At 33.8% G+C, this 19603-nt stretch overlaps 4 protein-coding genes across 6 annotated transcripts; 3 read left to right on the top strand and 1 right to left on the bottom strand.

Annotated features, from left to right (window-relative positions):
- Positions 1-218: 218 nt before the first annotated feature.
- LOC120137366 (protein trichome birefringence-like 3) lies at positions 219-4240 on the top strand. The gene is made up of 6 exons (XM_039153127.1): positions 219-455; positions 542-764; positions 1575-1746; positions 2696-2892; positions 3089-3247; positions 3907-4240. The coding sequence occupies exons 1-6, from the start codon at positions 251-253 to the stop codon at positions 4238-4240; spliced, it is 1290 nt and encodes a 429-aa protein (XP_039009058.1). The 5' UTR covers positions 219-250.
- A 2661-nt stretch (positions 4241-6901) lies between these two features.
- LOC120137367 lies at positions 6902-8799 on the top strand. Of its 3 annotated transcripts, none has more exons than XM_039153130.1 (5): positions 6902-7006; positions 7203-7295; positions 8252-8313; positions 8437-8495; positions 8587-8799. In XM_039153130.1, the coding sequence occupies exons 2-5, from the start codon at positions 7219-7221 to the stop codon at positions 8596-8598; spliced, it is 210 nt and encodes a 69-aa protein (XP_039009061.1). In that variant the 5' UTR covers positions 6902-7006; positions 7203-7218; the 3' UTR covers positions 8599-8799. The 3 variants fall into 3 exon arrangements, with proteins under 3 accessions (XP_039009061.1, XP_039009060.1, XP_039009059.1); XM_039153129.1 differs by having other exon boundaries at positions 6931-7063; XM_039153128.1 differs by lacking the exon at positions 6902-7006 and having other exon boundaries at positions 7097-7295.
- A 1960-nt stretch (positions 8800-10759) lies between these two features.
- Positions 10760-12202, top strand: LOC120137295 (protein SCO1 homolog 1, mitochondrial-like). Its single transcript, XM_039153081.1, has 4 exons — positions 10760-11000; positions 11096-11284; positions 11383-11585; positions 12094-12202. Exons 1-4 carry the CDS (start codon positions 10848-10850, stop codon positions 12200-12202), a joined length of 654 nt encoding a protein of 217 aa, XP_039009012.1. The 5' UTR covers positions 10760-10847.
- Positions 12203-12635: 433 nt separating this feature from the next.
- LOC120137365 (AMP deaminase-like) lies at positions 12636-19152 on the bottom strand. Its single transcript, XM_039153126.1, has 19 exons — positions 18687-19152; positions 17901-18076; positions 17612-17798; positions 16731-16909; positions 16580-16631; positions 16363-16490; positions 16088-16267; positions 15741-15808; positions 15500-15642; positions 15063-15124; positions 14649-14762; positions 14399-14539; positions 14130-14282; positions 13986-14039; positions 13798-13908; positions 13526-13699; positions 13366-13446; positions 13190-13288; positions 12636-13087 (listed from the first exon to the last, which is right to left on the bottom strand). The coding sequence occupies exons 1-19, from the start codon at positions 19036-19038 to the stop codon at positions 13022-13024; spliced, it is 2520 nt and encodes an 839-aa protein (XP_039009057.1). The 5' UTR covers positions 19039-19152; the 3' UTR covers positions 12636-13021.
- Between the last annotated feature and the right edge of the window lie 451 nt (positions 19153-19603).

Genomic DNA, 19603 nt, shown 5'->3' with positions numbered 1-19603 from the left:
TTCCTCCGAGACAAGTTAACAAAAAAGATGTAACTTCCACAGCAAGGATGAAAACAGAGATGTTAGCCTCTTAACTTACTCCCTACCTTCCATTATATACTGCTAAACAGAAGATGATAAAGCCCATAACCATAGCTTTAGCTTTACTCTTACTCAAGAAAAGACTATAAAAAGGGAAATAAAAAATAGGTTGTCATCATACTGTTGTAGCACTGGCTCTCAAATTTTCTCAGCTTTTCTCTCTCTAAACATGAGCTTCGTGGCACCATCTTCTTCAACAGTCGTGAAGAAAATGAAATCATACAGAGGAAAGATACCTCTCTCTATTATCACAGCTTCACTCTGCAGTTTTGTGTTCCTTGCTCTCTTATATACAGAAAGACTAAGCTTTCTCTCTTCAAATTCTATTCTCAAAGCTGGATCCTGTGCGAGAAGAAGTGCTGTTGTAAAGCCTAGTAAGCGATTCGATAAATAAGCACTTAAATTATACTATCTTTTTCATTTAAATATCTAAAGTATTTCTTGTTGGATATGTTTGCAGAGAGAATCGAGAAAAATCCCGACCTCGACGACAGGTTCGAGTTCGAGCCTGACGAATGCGATATTACTCGAGGGAAGTGGGTGTTCAACCTTTCCATCAAGCCATTGTACACGGATACGAGTTGTCCGTACGTCGAGAGACAATTTTCCTGTGAGAAAAATGGTCAGCTTGAGTTTGATTACCGTCATTGGGAATGGCGGCCGGATGACTGCTACTTGCCCAAGTAAGCAAAGTTGTGTTATATAAGTTAGTTGCATTCTACATCTCCAAAATATTAGCATAAGTGGATGTTCCTTGTTCCCATATGTAATGGGGTAAGGGGAGGTAAGATAGTAGGTTGCCTCCAACACCAGATTGGAAGCAGCTTTCGTAGAAGACCTCCGAATTATGAAATGCCCTCCGTAGGACTCGATTCCACGACCTCAAGGTTAAAAACCTTGTGCTCTACCAACTGAGATGGATATTATATTATTTTAGGGTAAACTACACATTTAGTATTTAAACTATCGGTTTTGATCCATTTTAGTACATAAACTTTCAATTTTTTCAAAATCATAGCTAACTTTTATTTTTCATATCATTTCAGTACCCGTTGTTAAAAACTTAAAGTGTTTAGTATATAAACTATCAGTTTTAGTCCGTTTTAATACCTAAACTTTCAATCTTTTCAAAACTTAACATTAACGACGGGATACTAAAATGAAACAAAAATTGAAACTTTAGGTATTAAAATGAACGAAAACTGATAGTTTAGGTACTAAACACATAATTAACCTGTTATTTTATCAAATTGAGTGTCAAACTTAAGATATGACAGAGAAAATGAACATATGTGTTTACATTTTGATTAATATGTTTTAAACGTGCTATGGTGTCAACATTTGAGGCTTAATGTGATTACTAGACTGACAAAAGAAGTCGGTTGATATGATATTGAGGATTTAATCAGAACGTTTTGAAATTCAGGTCGATTTAAAATGTTGACCGTGACTTAGAAGGATATATGATGCAATTAATCATTTTTTATGTGTAGATTTGATGCGGAGGTTGCACTTAAAAAGCTTAGGGGAAAGAGGCTGGTGTTTGTGGGGGATTCCCTGCAAAGAAGCCAATGGGAGTCTTTGGTTTGTATGGTTGAATGGACTATTCCTCCCCCACACAAATCTATGAAACGAGGCAGAATTCGTAATGTCTTCAAAGCCAAGGTATTGATTTCATTATTACGCCTTCCACGAAGCTCACGCTTCACCCACCCCATTTATAGAGTACAAAGGTTGGTTTTAGGATGGAAATTTGGTCCGAATTTGACGAGTTTTGATCCGACATGATCGGAGTTTTTTTTTGTGAAAATTAGTATTGAATTGGATTTGGTCAGGTTTTTCGAAAGATAAAGTTGGATCGAATTTTAGTTTAGGGTGAAAGTATTAGACTCGAACCAAAAATAATAGTATAATTTATCTTTTAATATTTACAAATAATTATTATAATGTTATTCTCTTTCTCTATTTTTTTTAATTAGGTCAATAAAAACGAAAATTATATATATTTGTGTTGTGACGAGTCAAGTACGAGTACGGGATTTTACCTTAGAAAATCTAATCAATTTTTGAATCTTATGCTTAGGTTAGATGAGCTAAAAACTCAACCCAACTTATGATCGTCCCTAATTGATTTAATGTCTGTTTGGTAAAGCTTTTTAAAAGCATTTTTAATTAAAAAAAACATGTTTTGATTGTAAAATCAATGTCAAACGGGTACAAATTGAAAAAAAAAATACGATGGAAACAATAGTTTCAAACCAACACCAAAAGCTAGGATTTCTAGCTTTTTCAGTTTTAACTTTGCGTTTGGAAGCAAGTTATAATTTTACCCTGACTAATGCTTGAGCTTTACTCAATTATGTATTTACGTTATTTTAATAATTTAATACTAACACTCTTAAGAAATAATTTATTAATTTTAATAATTAATTTTAATTATTTAAAAATAAATAAAAATTTATAATTTATATATTAAAATATTAATAATGAGTTATATAAAATATATATTAAAATATAATTATATTAAAATATCAATATCAAATCAGTTATAATCACGAAAAATGATCAGATGAATTTAAAAAAATCGACTTAACCATTTACTTTTATTTTTCAGGAATATAATGCAACTATTGAGTTCCACTGGGCACCATTTCTTGTTCAATCCAATACGGATCTCAGTATCTTAGAACCAAAGAAGAGAATCATAAAAATAGATTCGGTTTCCAATTCCTCGAGAGACTGGGAAGGAGCTGATATCCTTGCCTTCAATACTTATGTTTGGTGGATGATTGGCCCTAGGCTCAAAACACTGTAACTTCTCCTTTCCCTGACTCGTAACCGAACCGGGACGACCTCGAAGACCGAATCGTTTAAGTCCGATTCGAAATTTGATATTCGAAGTTTAAAAAATTAAATCTTATTAATTTTCATATAATCGAAACTAGTTTGTACGAGTTATATGCTCGGATTCACGTTCGAGTTTAAGCTCGTTTATTATATAATACAGGTGGGGTTCATTTGCCAACGGTGAAGAAGGTTATGAGAAGCTGGATGCACGGGTTGCCTACAAGATCGGTCTGAAGACGTGGGCTAATTGGATCGATTCAACCATAAATCCCAACAAGACACGAGTTTTCTTCACAACTATCTCCCCTCTGCACACGAAGTCCGGTTCTTGTCTTTCGCCAACTTTTTCTTTTAAATGGTTCAATTGGATTTGGTCACTTTATTATGCTAAAAACTGGAGATTCAATACTTCGGGAAGTCTTACGTGCAACAACTTAATATACAGCTAAAGAAATACGCAACCGAAAATGTCGAAATTGTCTCTATAAGAAAATACAAGAATAATGAGTGAAAGAAGGTGGGGAGAGATATAAGGAAGTACAAGAATGATGAGTGAAAGAAAGGGAGGTTCAATATCCCTCTTTCGATCTTGATCGACAAATTTTATATTAATTTTTAATATTGATGTCAAGTATAGAGTTATTATGACTATTTATAGATTAGTTGGTGTAGTTGATATGGTGAGCTAGTAGTAAATTTAATTCCTATAGATCATGTAGACTTGTTAGAAACCATATAAAGAGATCGTGAATTCTCGAAGAGTGTACAATTCTTGAGATCTTTACTCTCGGGGATATGAGTATTTATTCTCGAAAGAGGAATTCGAAGGAATGTATAATATGCGGAGATCAATCTTCCGATGAAATTTGGAAGGGGTACAACATGACTAAATTCAAATTTTTAAACGTAGTACAGGGGACCAAAACTACAATTTTTCCTTTTACATTGTTGTTCATTCTTAGATATTTTTGCCGGCAGGAGCAAAGATTGGGGCAGAGAAGATGGGTTGAGATGCTTCAACGAAACAGAGCCTTTGAAGAACAAGAACTTCTGGGGAAGCGGCGCCGACAAGGAGATGATGAGCGTGGCGGCCGGCGTGATCAAGAAGATGAAAGCTCCGGTGTCGGTTCTTAATATAACGCAGCTCTCTATGTACAGAGTCGATGCACATTCGTCCATCTATACAGCAAATGGGGGAAAGCTATTGACCGACGAGGAAAAGGCAGAACCAGGGACATATGCCGACTGCATCCATTGGTGCTTGCCTGGAGTTCCAGATACTTGGAATCACTTACTTTTTGCACATTTGTAAAAGATGTATTTGTTTGTTCAAAAGTTATTTGATTTGTATTTACAAGTTGTGTATTCTTTAGTGATCTACCAATTTTTTGCAAGGAAATGTTGCATATATAATTAACAAATTTTTGAGTGATTTATTTTTCTGATGTTATTATTTAATTATTAAAAAACTAACAATAGATTAAAAATGATATCAAAGTTACTTTTAGGTTAGAAAATATTTTTCTTAAATATTATGTGTGTATTAAAATATGTAGTCTTCAACAATCATTTTAGGTTAGATATAATCATACATCAATTATTTTAAAAATATATATATATATTTTCGAGGTCTGTATTTACATATCAGTATCAAAATTTTATATATATATATATATATATGTTAAAGTTTGTTTAAAAAGAATACATTAAAGATATTAAAAATATATTAATCGAGTGACCTCAGTGATAAAAGAATTGTAGTTATTCTTAGAAGTCACAGGTTTGAGCACTAAGAATGTTAGGGGTGATAAGCATTCAATGTCAAATGATTGAGAGTAGCTTTTGAACAGATATTGTCTTGCACTTACCCTAAACTAATAAAAAAAGTTTATTTCCAAAAGGAAACATTAAAAATATTAATATCGATCGTGATTTATTCTTTTGAATCTTATATTGACAAATTGATAATTTTTTTGAAAATTTTAAGTATTTAAATTTAATTTTAAGGTAAAAGTATTAAGAACCTAAAATAAAAATATAATTTAAATTATATATATATTAAAATTATCGGGTCAGGTCGGATATCCGGTTATAAAAAATTTTGGTCTAGATCTGACCTAACTATCCGAGAAAAATCATAGGTCGGGTACCAGACCCGGTTAGGTAATTTTTAGAGAATTGCCTATTTTTTAGGTTCTGATCGACGGATCGATAGACTGGGTCAATCATGTCATATATTTTTGAATATATATATATATAGGGTATGATCTAATTACATCGTGCAAAACTCTTTTAGTTTTACGTTTTTAGGACCGCTGGATGAGAGCAATTAAATGTTTGGATTAACAGTGGAAAATGAGAAGATATTAATTGAGAAAAAAATGTAATGAGTTAATCTTAGTGTGTGATTTTCCTCAATCTAACGATCCTAAAAAAGTGTAAGTAGATTCTAATATATTTGAAAGAAATATGTGTGAATAAATAAAATATTAATATTTATTGTAAAATCTTAATATAATAACAATAATAAAATCATATGATAATAATATGCATAACAATTTATAGGCTAATTGTATAAGTACATAACCAACGGATTGGTTCAAGTGATAACTAACTTGATATCGTTAAGAAATATATCAAGTTCGAAGTCTTGTGTATGCAGAAAATTTTTGTTTGGATACTCATTCACCAAAATCAAATATATGATTTGAATCTGTCCAAATTAATCAAAGTAAAACCTTATTAAAAGAAAAAAAAAAGGTAAAAGTACATAAATTCCCATCTCTATTTCAAGGCTTGAATGTCTCTAACTACACTCAATTCAATTGTACTTGCAAAATATCATGATTGTTCTTAACACATCATAACTTTACACTCAAATAAAATTAAGGGGTTGTTTGTTTGCCTTTTAATGGAATTATTCAGCATTGAATGATGAATTGTTCAGCATTCAGCGCGTTTGTTTCGTACCTCTGAATGATTCAGTGCTGACTGATTCAGCAAAACAGTGCTGAATGATTCAGCACAGAAGTACATTCTGAATGATTCAGAACCATTATCAAGCATCATGTCACATTCAGAGCCTCTGAATTATTCAGCATTTAAATCATTCATCGCTTAATCATTCTGAAGTAAACAAACAGCCCCCAAGTACTGGGCATTATGTATTTTTTTTATTTCACAAACAAAATTAATAATGTTTTTTAATTTTAAAAAGTTAAATATTGTGTTTTATTATATATATATATAAATATTTATATTTTTTATAACTATGACTATCTAATTTATTAGCCAATCAATTTGGATTAAATATTTCAAACACATTACAAAGATTAATTTTCCATTCTAATTTAATTTTAATCATAATATCAAAATTCGAACAATAAATATTGTTAAAAAGATTTAACATTTCATCTTATTAGATAAATTAATAATTGATAAAAAAATATTTTAATTTAATAATTTCTCTTATTAGATTTAACCAATTTCTTAGAGAAAAAAATACACCGCTGAAATTAGGTTCCAATAAATTCAACCAGACAATGTGCAAAATAGGGATAAACTATTCATTTAGCATCTAAACTATTAATTTTAGTCTAGTTTAGTATTTAAACTTCCTTTTTTTAAAATCACACCTAACATTTAGTTTTTGTTTCATTTAATATCATACCATTGAAAATTTAATTTTTTTTACCTAAACTATCAGTCTTGATCCGTTTTAGTACATAAACTTTCAATTTGTTTCAAAACTTAATGTTAAATTTTGAATGGATGTACTAAAATGAAACTAAAACTAAACCTAAGGTATATTTTTAAAAAAAATAAAAATTTATGTACTAACACAGACCAAAATTAATTGTTTAATACTAAACACGTAATATATCTAAAAAATAGAAAAGTCGAGAGAGTTTGAGGTCTTCTCGGTTAGGCAACCAAGTTTTCTGGCCCGTTTAACAAAATCCATCGGTCCATCAAACATAAAACGAACACTCGTTTGGTTCTGCGTCTCTGCTCCTGCGGCTTGCAACCTAATATAAAACGAAACGAAACCCCATAGCCACCTGAAGAGAGAAATCGGGTAAGATCCAGAAACTAAGTGGCCTTTTCCATCTTCTTCATAATTTCCTATCGGCAGGTAAAATTCTACATTTTCTCTACAGATAATTCTTTTTATTTTTAACCTTCATATGATTAACGAAAAATCTAGGGTTTATTTGAATTCCCTTTTTTGATCTGATATTTGTTTTGATTTTAATATTTTTTTTTGCTATCAGATTCTGAAAACTGATCATGGCGGGAGGGAATTTCATGCACAGAGTTATATCTTATGTCGTCAATGAACTTGTCGTTGATAGACTTGCAAACAGGTATATTTTTTTGTGGATTTCTCTTTGTTCCAGGAATATAAAAATTTCACAATATTTTCTTATAATTACAAACGTGTAATGAAGATTTGAGAATAGCTAACGACCTGTGGAGGCTTCTTTCTCGAGCTGGTGGGACTGCTTTGTTTCCCATCGGTTCGCTCCCAAGAAGCAAGAGCGACTCTATTCTTAAATCCTAATATTTGTATCTTCATATGTAGTGCAACATGTCATGCACTATGGATTGAGGAGGTTTGAGAATATTTTTACCTCAAAACCAGCCCCCTTCCATCTTTGTTTTAAATGAATATTATTGCCTTTTTGTTTAGTATGTCTCTTCAAATGCTTGAGTCTGTCCATGTTTTGTTGAAGCTTGTTTATCATAAGCAAAAGGATTCAGGCTTGTTAATCTTAAACATGTTTTGTACAGTTAGGGTCGGAGTCAAGATTGAACTGTGTGGTGCTAAGCTTCTTAACTTCAAAACGAACAGGGTTCAAAAAAATAATCAACCCAGAAAAAAATAGGGGTCGAGACTTAATTTAATTAATTGTAAAACTGGCATGATCCTGAAAATAATTAAACTAGAAAATATTGGGTGGGACCAAGGTTTAATTCCAATGGTTTCAAAACTATCGGTGGCTTAAATTTTAATTAAACCATCAAATTTTGTGTTTTTTTTTTTTTTGGGGGGGGGGTGCATGACCCCATGCCCACCTACAATGTGTCTCGTCTCTGTGTGCAGTGTAAAAAACCTTGGAAAATTTCCTATGAACAGAATAAAGCATCGCTCTTTGATCTTAATTCATTAATAGCCTGCAGAAAGTTTTGTCGTTTTACACGATCTAAGTCGAGTTCTTTTTCCTTCTAGTTTCATGGTTTGTTGTTCATTCACTTGCATTAATCGTTGCTCTATGATTTCTGTAAGGGTTTACTTTGGTGTCTCATTTTATTTATTCAGTCCGGCATTCCAAAGATTTGCTGTGAGGACATCAAAGAAGATAGAGGATATCTCCAGCATGGGTATGTGCTTGGTTCCATCTGTTACTTACTATGGTCTTTTTCTACACACTGTTTATGAACTTAGCCCTCTATTATCCAACAAAAGAACTTCTGATGTTAAATCGTCTTCTTTGGTTCGTGCAGCTGCAAAGAAGAGGGAAGAGCTTGCTGAACAAATGAAGGAAATCTCGAAAAACATGGAGGTCGGTTGCATTTGTTTGAAGTTGATATTATATATTGATACCTTTTGTGAATGTTTCATTGTTTCTAAACGGCATGTTGTTTTCCTCGCAGTCAAAAAACTGATGATTCTGTACATACGACATCACATTTTGTTCGGGCGACTGCCTTGTCGCGGTTTTGATAATCTCTGCCTAATAAGTTTGCATGTAGTAAAATTTGTCGTTTTGAATATGCAAGAATGCATATATGGCATCTATATTTAGTGATATTGACAAGCTGGTACTAGCATTATCTATATATGGAACTCGTAGAGAATTTAGATCACAACATTTGTGTGTTTCGATTGTCCCATTTGGTTTCGATTTATCTACTTCGTTGGCATAAACTTTGACAGACGTTTCCAGGGCTACTAGGTGAAATAAAAGAGTTAAAGATGCTAGACTTGCGATTTAAGAAAAGAATGTGAAGGTCAAATGAACTTCTTGAAGAGGGCTGGAGATGTTTGTTAATCATTTCTGCCCCTTTATAGTACCAAAGATTGTGATTTTATAACAATGGTAATTCATAATGTCTAAATTCTTTTGTCCAATGAAGCAGGCAAGAGCTGTGAGCGTCAGTCATCTTCTCAGTTGGCTACATCTGATCAGATATATAAAGTAATACTATTATCTATTGATTTTTACGGTCAATTTATTTTTAAAATTTTGATTATTATTATTAATAAAAAAATTAAAATATATGTTTAATTTAATAAAAATTAATGTAATAATATTACAAGGTGAATCAAGACTGGAGTCTTTCTTTCCTCGAAAACGGACTAAGGAGCAGATTTTTTTTTAGAAAAAAATATAATTAAATGGCGAGACTGAAGGTTACAGTATTATGTCAAAAAACAAACAAACAAAGAGGACTACTATTACGATAATATTGAAGATTATGATTTGTAGAACGAACTAAGTGAATTTAACGGATAAGAAATTATTGTTAATTGTTATTTTTGGAAATCTCGAATTTTGGGTAAGATGTGAATGTACGAGTGTTTATTACTCCCTTTGTCTCATTATTTATGTATGATATTGATTATGTATATAGTTTTATGAGATATATTTGATTAAGAAAAATGATAAAATTATCCTTAAAAAGTGATTGATAAATTTGACAGATTTGTTTTGATAGGTATAAAAGAGTGAGATACAAGGATAAAAAAGAAAATATAAGGGGGTGTTTGGATGGGGGAATGTAGGATTCTCATGGGAATGAAATCCACATTCCCTCGTTTGGTTAGTCCGGGAATCTCATTCCCGGTAATGTAAGATTACCAATAGTGGCTTTTTTAGAATATATTACCGGGAATGTCATTACCTCCATTTCCTTAGGTATTATTGAATTCTCAGAGTTTTGGACTAAAATGCCCTTAATTTTTTTTAAATATCATTTTTCTGTCATTGAATAATAAAAATTCTACGAAGGTTAAATTACAAATTTATCTTTAAATTATTTTAGATTTACAAAAAAAAAAGTCTATAATTAAAATTTTATATGAAGTTCAGGGGTTAAAATAAAATTTTACCCTTTCATTAAACCTTTTTATATTTTCAATTTTGTAAAATAAATTTTATAAATTTAATTTTTTTAAAGAAAATATATAAATATTTTCCAACTTGTTAAAAAACAAATATATAATAAGGACAATTTGGTCAAATAGACATTCCAATAATCTTTTATTCCTTTAACCAAACACGGTAATCTTACATTCCTGCTAAACCAACCAAACACAAAATACAACATTCCCAGTAATCATATTCCCTGAAAATCTTACATTCTCACTGGTAATCTTACAAGTGTTTGGTTAAAGGAATATTGATTCGACTCGAAAATTTATTATACTTAAATTTTCAAATTTGATTCAGACTCGAAATTATAAATTGAAAATAAAAATAACTCAAAAAAGTTCGAAAGAATTGTATTCCCCCTTAAACTTAACCAGTTAAAATTCAAACCTCAAAATCAAACCTAAATCACATGAAACCCTTATATTATATTTAAAAAAACAACACATAAATATCAATATTATTAATTTAATTTTAAAAATAAAATTTTAATATATTATTTTTTCAAACTGCTGTCCAAATTTTTTTAATCAAATATTAAATAAGTCATTTCATCTCGTTAAAAATTAAAATCAAATCAATTTGAATGGAATATTTATTAATTTTTGTCGAATCAAAACTTAAATAACTAGTGACTCGTCTCATCTACTCCGTATCCGACTCTCAACCATTGCAAAACCCCTGCTCGATTCTAACGGTAGGGTTTATCAAAAAGTTTGAAGAGTGAAAGAGCAAAGGAAATAGATTTCTTTCCATTCAGCCATGGCTACCGCTCTATGGAGAAACGCAAGTCGTCTACGAAACGTTCATCGGTGTCTTCATGCCTGCAGTCCAAGTCAATTCAGATCCCCTATTCCATCTTCAACCACAACCGCCGATTCTTTTCACGGTCCATCTCTCTTTTCCTTGCGACCGGTTCGTTTTTGCTCCTCGTTTCTTACTTCTCCGTTTGAAAATAAGCACGACATTGTTTTAATCTATGGCGGGTTTCCTTTTGTGGTGGCTCACAGGTCATTCCTGTTGGAGCTGAATTCAAATCCTTGGGAATTTATGGAAGATATTTATCTAATTCCACCACAGCTCCTAGTGGAAATCAAGAGAAATCATCTTCATCCTCAAAAACCAATTCTGAAGGGACCCAGAACAATGGAGATTCGCAACAGAGCAGTGGTGCTGGAGGCAAACCTGTTCGCGGCGGGGTACTTTTTTTTAGCTTCTTAATGGATCTCTATTGAACATTTTCCCTTTTTGGGATTACAATTTTGGGATTTTGTTTTGATTGGATTGGAATTTGCAGCCTGTTTCTTGGTTGAGTTTGCTGCTGCTGCTTGTCACTGGAATCGGTATTATCCTTTACATTTTTGCAGAATTTCATCCAAAATTAGTAGGGTTAACTGGTAGCCCTGATGAGATAAAGCAAATTGCTCGTGCATATCGAGTTTATTATATGAAGACAACGGAGGAAGATTCAGACTACCTTGTTGATCATTCCATAGTCATGTAAGTATTAGTTTTGTTTGATTTGACCTGCATCTGATGTTTGTATCAGAATGCTGCTCAGTGGCAGTTTAAATCTGTAGATTAGTAGGCATTGGTTTATGTCAACATTGATGAAAACACAAAATAGCAGACCCCAAAAAAAAAAATGAAGATGGCATTTTACAGGCAAGAATTGTTTGAATAGGCAATGTGATGAGAGAAGGTTATTAAATTTTCTGAGTGAAGACTTACTTCTTAGCATGTGAAAATGCTTTGTCTCTTGAATGGGCTTTTGTGTCACTGCTTTAAAGTTCGTAAACCTATCAACTCACTTGGTTAAATTACCGAATGATGAAGGCTTTTTATTCCGTGCCATTGGCATTCCATTCATGCAACTATGATCACTTTTTGTTAGCTTGATTCTTGCTTTTGACATGCTTGCTCGTAATATAATTTGATTTTTCAGTCTAAATGCTGAACTCTATGTAAAATCCCATGAACTCTTTTTTTCCCGTTCTTCCTTATGCAGGTACTTGATGGATCCTAAGATGGAATTTGTTAAGTTTTTCGGGAAGAATAATGATATCGATTCACGGACCGATGGTGTAATTAAAGAGATAAAGCAGCACAAAAAATAGAGATGTGCTTTTTAAGGTGAAGTTCTTCCTTTGATTTAACAGGTGAAATTATTTTATACATAGTTTGTCTAAAATTTAAACTCTATGATCATATGCTTATTTCAATGTCACATCTATCATATTTAAATAACCCTAAACCCTAAACCTCTAAATCTATAACCTTGAATCATAAATCCTAAAATTCATAATCTCAAGTCATGAACCCTAAAACTTATTTGAATGTCTGATTCAGATTATTTTATCTCAAGGTAATTTTATACTACAGATGTAAATTTGCTATTGAAAAACATATTTACGTTACTACAATAAATTGGGCATAAATTGTGTAATGCAAATAAAAGATCAACATTGATTGTAAAAAATATTATAACTAAATAGCTTTGAAATTATAATCAAAATTTATAGAGCAAGAGAAGAGAGCAGACTTCCACTCTGGCTTGACAAACTGGTATAACCAATAATAGCATACAAATATATTGTACTGGAGCAGACTATGTAAGTGGCATTATATCTAACAGACACTTGAAGAAAACCATTTCTAGTTATCATCTGAGAGACGCAATTGTTTTGTCAATTGCATCCTCTGTATTTGGAAATGGGAATTCCCCTCTCACAAATTTCTTATCATAGCATACAAGAGTTGTTTTGCTTTGTCCGACCATAGCAGTTACCTTCCGGGGTCGAACTCGGGAGGCACAAACACTTGAGGTCGGGTTTTGCCACCCTTGTATAAATTGAAAGAGAATCAGATGGATACCTCCCAAACATATGTGATGTGAGACGTTAAAGAATGGATTTTGTGCGGAATGTTGCACGTTACTAGTCGACTTCTTTGGGGATAATGGCCTTGCCTAGGTACACCAGCTGCATCTCCTCTCTCCAGATCTGCAGAAAATGGGGTTAGGGAATTGTTGTTGTATTCAGGTTATTAAAGTCGCTTTAGGCAAGAAAAACGTTCGTGCACTATATTTACAGTCGAGCCCCTACCCTGTCACGGAATTCTAGCCGGATATGAGGTACATTTGTTCTGTGTATATTGTTTCCGGCAGGCCCTCTCTTGTAGTACTCTGTTCCGATCCAGTGGGACTGAAAAAGAAAACGCAACTCATTTCAATAACTCTCGTTTCGGAAAGAGTTCGGCAAAGAAATTGCAGAGCGTGTACCTTCAAAGCATGTGAAAAACCGGACTGGTAGACTGAATTATGGGCAATCTCACAGAGATCGCATGAACTCAGCTTCCACACCTGCAATTTGAAGGCTTTAATTTACTTCAATATTAGATAAATAGGTATAGATATTGTTGCTTAGCGGGAGAGAGGTTACGGAAGCAGCTATGCTGTACTCTTCAACCAAAGGTTCCTTTGTTAAGTGTATCTGAAGTGGATCATCCGTAGACAGGGAAACGTTCAAACCACGTAGGAAAAAAATAGGAAAAGGATTCCGATGATAGTCTAGAAACAAGGAATTGTTGCTCAGAGGAGACATAGCCAACCCAATCTGGTACCAATATGCCAATACATGACAATAATTAGAGACTCCATGCTCATTGGTTGACTGAAACATTTGTATATTTTCAAGTTTACTTTTGTTATTACCTGTGCCAAATAGTAAAGATACTGTAGTACAGGAGATTTCCTTAGATTGATCCCATGTGCAATATTATGAGCAGTTAGAAAGGTCGCCGCAAGGTGGTCAATGTCACCAGCCTGAAAATACAATAAATATTACGAAGCGCACAAAGTAAAGTATTCGTGAAGGCAGCATGTAAAACTTTCATGAGTACCTCCCCGGAATGAGGCCGGAATTTGATGGTTGTCATGCCCTTGGATTCACGGAGCTGGAAAAAATCATGCCACATAGTTAAACATCAGTATACCAAAAAATCACGAAGCCGGAATGTAGTTGAATCCATTTATATAATGCATACCTTGTTTAAGGTGTAAAGGTTCGCATAGCAATAATATGCATAGTAGGAGAATGCAGGGTTAAATACATTAGTCCATTGGTCTGGTGTTGGCATGTGTTTGGTGGGGCGTCTTTCAGGCTTACTCTCATCGTCTACCAAATCAAGCCCTACAACCTGAATTGCCAACAAGCAGCTGTTGTCACGAACGATGCAAGCCGAGGCACAATGCAATCTACACTGAACCATTGCAAAACCGGGGGATGAAGTGTTAAGAATAAAAGATACAAGACCTGTTTCAAGAAAACATGCAACTGAGGATGTGAATCTGGATCCACAGTAACCTCAAATAGAGGTATAAAGATGTTGTCGAGAATGTTCTGAAACGATGTAACAATTCCCATCTCTTTGTAAACATTATAGAGCCGAGGGATCTGAAGTAAAAAATAGATAAAATGTCGCACATTAATCTAGGTTCGCAAGATATATGGCACAAAAGAAGCTAGTAACTAGGTAACAAGAATTCAAGTAGATCATTAGAACCTGAATTAACCAAACAACATTCCCACTGTACAATTCATTGTTAACAATCCAACTAGCCATTTGATCCCATTCGCTTTGCTTCCTTCCATATATAGATATTCTGTATTCAGCCATCTGCGGCAATCAAATTGAACATCAAAACAATGTAAAATCCAGTGATCATAGTTTGGTTTGTTGAAAGAGAGGAAGCATCCTGATGCATATCAATAAAAGCAAACATTAGAAATCCATAATTTGGTTCATTGATTACATGTAGCTCATCATAGAATTAAGTAAATTTATAGAAGAGTCATCCACCATACGATAGTTTTACGATGGTTCTACTCAAGTGCTAGTTCTATCTCATTGTCTGAGGAGCCAGAGCAGAATTTAATCTTAGGGATAAAATCAATTTGTGTGGAATAAGGGACATACCTGATATTTGCTTGCAGCAAGATCAGAAAACACTTGCTTTGTCACCTCAGCAAGGAATCGACCTGCACGAGGTACAAAAGTCGGGCTGTAATTTCAAATTAAGCACAAAGAAGAAAAGATTCTTTCCGAGCAATGAATCAATAAAAGATGCAAAGACATTGAATCATGTTTATAGCAAAAGAATCGGAACAGCACCTTATAATGCATAACAACGTGTGAATATGAAGATGAGACACTGATGGTTCATTCAAATAAAAGATTGGAAGCATGGTAACATATTAGATCCAGCACGATATCTGAATCTTATCATATTTCAAACATCAAAGAAACACTAGCCATTGCAATTTCATACAGATTAATTGTTTATTTCAATGTGATCTCAGCAGTCGACACAATATTCCTTTGTCCCCCAAATCAAGGAAATATAAAGGATATACCTTGGATAAGATTGTCCTGCTTGAGGAAAATCTCCCTGAGCCTACTTTGACCGCAAGGATTATACTTGAGGTTAAATTTATCAAACCGATGAAAGGTACTCTTGTCAGCATGAACATCAAGAAGATCCACATTTAAATCATACCTGCTCATACAAAAGCAAAAAATGAATTATAATTAGTTGCATCATCTCTCACTCCCTTTTTTAGGGGGGAAAACCAAAAGGTAAAAAGAGATTATTACCCAGTTAAATCCAAGCTCTCAAAAACTTCTTTCAAGGTCAAATATGTCCCATCTCGAAATATTACAACCTGAAAAAAGAACCTAGTGAACAACTTTTTTCTTTCTTTCTTTCTTTTTTTTATTGGGGGGGGGGACATGCACCACTTCCACAAAGGACCACAATTTGCAGGAAGGGGATAAAACACTCAGAGACTCATTTACATAATTCAAACCCCCTAGCAATGAAGATTGGCTAAAACATGAGTGTAATGGTTTACCTTGGAAGCATTCAGTTGTAAAAGGTGAACAGAAATTTTAAGGCCCCCTATAAAAGCACACCAAAGTAAATAATCAAGAATGGAACTCACCTCATCTGGCTCCTTCCTCAACTTCGACTTTATAAACCTCAAAAGATGTTTCTGGTTCATGCATGCCGAGTGATGGACATGTGTATCAACTTTCCTCACATTATAGAAGTCCCTATGCGGTGCACTTTTCTGAGCCAGGAATTCTTTATCCGCATTAAGCATCAAATGAAGATTGAATTTCTGAATGACCAAAAAAATGGAAAAAAGAATTTTAACGATCAAATCTAAGAAATTACAAAATTAGAAAGCACTTAAAAGCAGGGCAAGACATTCACTTGTTCTAGAAGATTTAGCCGGTGATGACATAAAGTCCTGATATTGCCTGCCGCTATAACACGAAGTACATGATGCAAGTCAGTGAAAAAGGCTGTTGCATCAGCCACAGGAAAGAGCTCCCTTCTTGCTGAAGTAGAAAAGAAAATAAATGATTAAGCAAGATAGCAGTTCAGATCATCAAAAGTAAGGTTCCGTATAAGGTCTCTCGAAACTTACAATCCTTATTGTCATAGACATGAATTACTCCATCTTGCATCTCAAAATAATGCTGCAAAAAAGGGTAGGCATAGTTACAACCCTAAAGAAGAATGAGGACAAATGCAAGTGGCTTGTGGCACAGAATCTAAGATTAAGAGTATAAAGTTACATCAGATTTTCCTTCAGGCGCATAATAAAAGGGATCTGGATTAGGTTTTGGTGTGCTTGGGTCTGATATAACTTCTTTCTCCCAAGGAGCAACTGCCTCCTTGAATACATATCTTTTCCGAATTTCTAGGCATTCTTGCAGAACTACATAGACCTCAACTTCGTCTGGTGATGGTATCTCTGGTTGTAGAATACAAAAAAATAACAAAACCAGATTGGCAAATTGTACTCATAAAACCTGACATCATAAAACTTAAACTTAAAGCTCTGGGCTTGTGGCACAGAATCTAAGATTAGAGTATAAAGTACATCAGATTTTCCTTCAGGCGCATAATAAAGGGATCTGGATTAGGTTTTGGTGTGCTGGGTCTGATATAACTTCTTTCTCCCAAGAGCAACTGCCTCCTTGAATACATATCTTTTCCGAATTTCTAGGCATTCTGCAGAACTACATAGACCTCAACTTCGTCTGGTGATGGTATCTCTGGTTGTAGAATACAAAAAAATAACAAAACCAGATTGGCAAATTGTACTCATAAAACCTGACATCATAAAACTTAAACTTAAAGCTCTGATCTTGCAATCTTTCAAACAGGAGAATAAATACATACATCGCCTTAGGCTATTGTCGAGCACTAAAATCCTTTGAAAAACTTATACTTTCAAACACAAAGCTTAGCAAGTTCTAATAAATAATACAAGAATGGAATTTAGTTTTACTTTGAATGTTTAGAATTGTTAGTTAAATAAATTGTTAAACTCACACATGATTTAAGCATTAGGACACAAGCAATGGTGAAAGCAAGTTATGAAGCAAAAATAAACATTATGATGCAGACATATTACATAAAAACCTATAGTTGCATATATTAGAGGCTATACCAGATGGGGAAATTTTAAGTCGTGCAAAAGTTTCGTGCTCCGGCACTTTCCTAAGGATATCAGCTGCAATAGGATCAGGTCGAACACCATGTAGGTCACCGGATATACTATGGGTCCGAATCATACTTGAAGCAACTCTCTGGATTGCCTCTCCATTACCATTAATATGGTCAGGCAAATTCGGGTCCTACACATGTGAGATTTAAAGTACAAGTAGTTTAACCAAATTTCCAAAATAAGAGCATAGCATAAACAACTTCAGCAGGAAAAGGGAAGAAAGTTTACTCACAGCATTTCCATTAGTATGCAGATATGATCCGTCTAACTCAGAATTGTTGGTGATATTATCTTCATCGTCCGACCCTTCTATGCTCTCAAAGGCACTTGCACTAGGGGACTTTGGAGTAGTAGGCCGGATAAGACTAGCAGATCTCTTTACTGGAGTTCCCCTGCCACCAGATTTCCCTGAAGCCAAAATAACTACTCATATAATTGCAACAAAAGCGACTAGAAAACAAAAAGAAAAGAAAAAACATTAAGTTATATGTGTATAACTAAAGACAAATCTTTTTCTTTACATGTCCTAAAGTGAAAGTAATAGTATAGTGGCAGAGACCTACAGCCAACGATCTTAAATGGAGGAAAACATAAGAAAAGAAAAACGCTCGTTAGTTTTTCAATTCATTTGCTCGATGTGATATTCACATATCATGATCTTGAAAAAAAAAACCAGATTCCAGAAGGTCAACAAAATTTTGATCTTCCTTGAAATTGGAATTGGAGAACTAAAGTAAGTTTGAAATTGGACTCTTTTCTTTTGGTTTTCTGTTGTAAATCTACTTAACATTTTCCTTCGTTGGAAGTAAACAAAGATCAGTAGCTTTTTTCTTTATAAAAAAAGTATGCGAAAATAGAAATACAAAAAAAAAAAAACATGTTTCCAAGCTGTTAATGACTTAATAATTATGCAATGCGCAAAATTTCATTATAACAACGGAAAATGCTATTTGCTTTAATTTTCACTATAAGTTTTCAATAACTCACAAAAGCTCTTGATTTCAAATCTCTAGTTTACCTCCATGGAGAGTATGGAGCCTCGGCAAACCGGCGGGAATCCCGTCAACATGGATAGGACCGTTGCGTTTCTCTTCTCCGTCAATCCCACCGGATATTACAGTAACATCGGGCAAAGAAGCCGAACCGCGGCGGTTGTATCCGTTCCCCTTCCGGCGATAGTGTTGGCCGCCCCGCTTCTTGGAGTGCTGCGGCGACTCTCCTTCCGAAATGTCCTCTCTCTCCCTCTCCACCTTCTTGGCGAACTCCAGCAACTGATTTAAGGTTTTCCGATGCATATAATACGACGACACGGCCACCAACGAAGCTCCGACCAGAGCCGCCATCGCTAGATGAATAGTATACGTGTCCATCTGAAAACAAATTACTTTTTTCTCTCTCTCCCTTCTCTCCAAATCTACTACTGCCAAACCAAGCGAAGAGAGGGAAAGTAGAAGGAAATGGGAATGGAAATGCAAAAACCTTTGTAAAATTCAATTGCTTTTAGCGAACGATAACGGTAGTGAGAGAGAAGCTTAGCTAGTGCTAGGCATCTTTGCTCCCGTATTTATAGGGCAAAAAATAATGCTTTATATTTAACATATCCCCAATAATAGACTTGTTTAGGGAAAGGATAAATTTCAAATTGGATAACTAAACTTTACTCTCTCTTCTATTTCACTCACTGTACTTTAAATCATTTCAATTTTCTCACTTGACTTAATACATTGGGTTTTTTTGGTCACCCATCCATTAGCTGTTAAAATAGGTTGTTATATTATGAAAAACAATGTCATTTTAGTGAAAATTGTGTTTTTTCAAAATGACTTTAATTTTATTTCCATTAACTATTTAATAGCGTAGTGACCAAAATAGGAGAGAGGATAAAGTTCAGCGACAAAAAAAATCGAATATATTAAGTTTAGTGAGAAAATTGAA

This window comes from Hibiscus syriacus, unplaced genomic scaffold (genome assembly GCF_006381635.1).
Source record: "Hibiscus syriacus cultivar Baekdansim isolate YM2019G1 unplaced genomic scaffold, ASM638163v2 tig00110656_pilon, whole genome shotgun sequence".
Taxonomy (NCBI): Eukaryota; Viridiplantae; Streptophyta; class Magnoliopsida; order Malvales; family Malvaceae; genus Hibiscus; species Hibiscus syriacus.
The sequence above is the reverse complement of the archived record's forward strand: the minus strand, read 5'-3'. Positions and strand labels throughout refer to the sequence as shown.

Bases quoted from the DNA above. Each gene is read 5' to 3' on its own strand.
- LOC120137366 (XM_039153127.1), top strand. From the start codon at position 251: ATGAGCTTCGTGGCACCATCTTCTTCAACAGTCGTGAAGAAAATGAAA. The intron at 765-1,574 runs GTAAGCAAAGTT...TTTTATGTGTAG, and splicing joins GATGACTGCTACTTGCCCAA to ATTTGATGCGGAGGTTGCAC. The intron at 3,248-3,906 runs GTCCGGTTCTTG...TTTTGCCGGCAG, and splicing joins ATCTCCCCTCTGCACACGAA to GAGCAAAGATTGGGGCAGAG.
- LOC120137367 (XM_039153130.1), top strand. From the start codon at position 7,219: ATGGCGGGAGGGAATTTCATGCACAGAGTTATATCTTATGTCGTCAAT. The intron at 7,296-8,251 runs GTATATTTTTTT...TTATTTATTCAG, and splicing joins GTTGATAGACTTGCAAACAG to TCCGGCATTCCAAAGATTTG. The intron at 8,314-8,436 runs GTATGTGCTTGG...TGGTTCGTGCAG, and splicing joins AGAGGATATCTCCAGCATGG to CTGCAAAGAAGAGGGAAGAG.
- LOC120137295 (XM_039153081.1), top strand. From the start codon at position 10,848: ATGGCTACCGCTCTATGGAGAAACGCAAGTCGTCTACGAAACGTTCAT. The intron at 11,001-11,095 runs GTTCGTTTTTGC...GGTGGCTCACAG, and splicing joins CTCTCTTTTCCTTGCGACCG to GTCATTCCTGTTGGAGCTGA. The intron at 11,285-11,382 runs GTACTTTTTTTT...TGGAATTTGCAG, and splicing joins GCAAACCTGTTCGCGGCGGG to CCTGTTTCTTGGTTGAGTTT.
- LOC120137365 (XM_039153126.1), bottom strand. From the start codon at position 19,038: ATGGACACGTATACTATTCATCTAGCGATGGCGGCTCTGGTCGGAGCT. The intron at 16,491-16,579 runs GTAAGTTTCGAG...TTTCTACTTCAG, and splicing joins TGTCTATGACAATAAGGATT to CAAGAAGGGAGCTCTTTCCT. The intron at 14,540-14,648 runs GTTCTAATGATC...TTTTTACTTCAG, and splicing joins ATGTTGTTTGGTTAATTCAG to ATCCCTCGGCTCTATAATGT.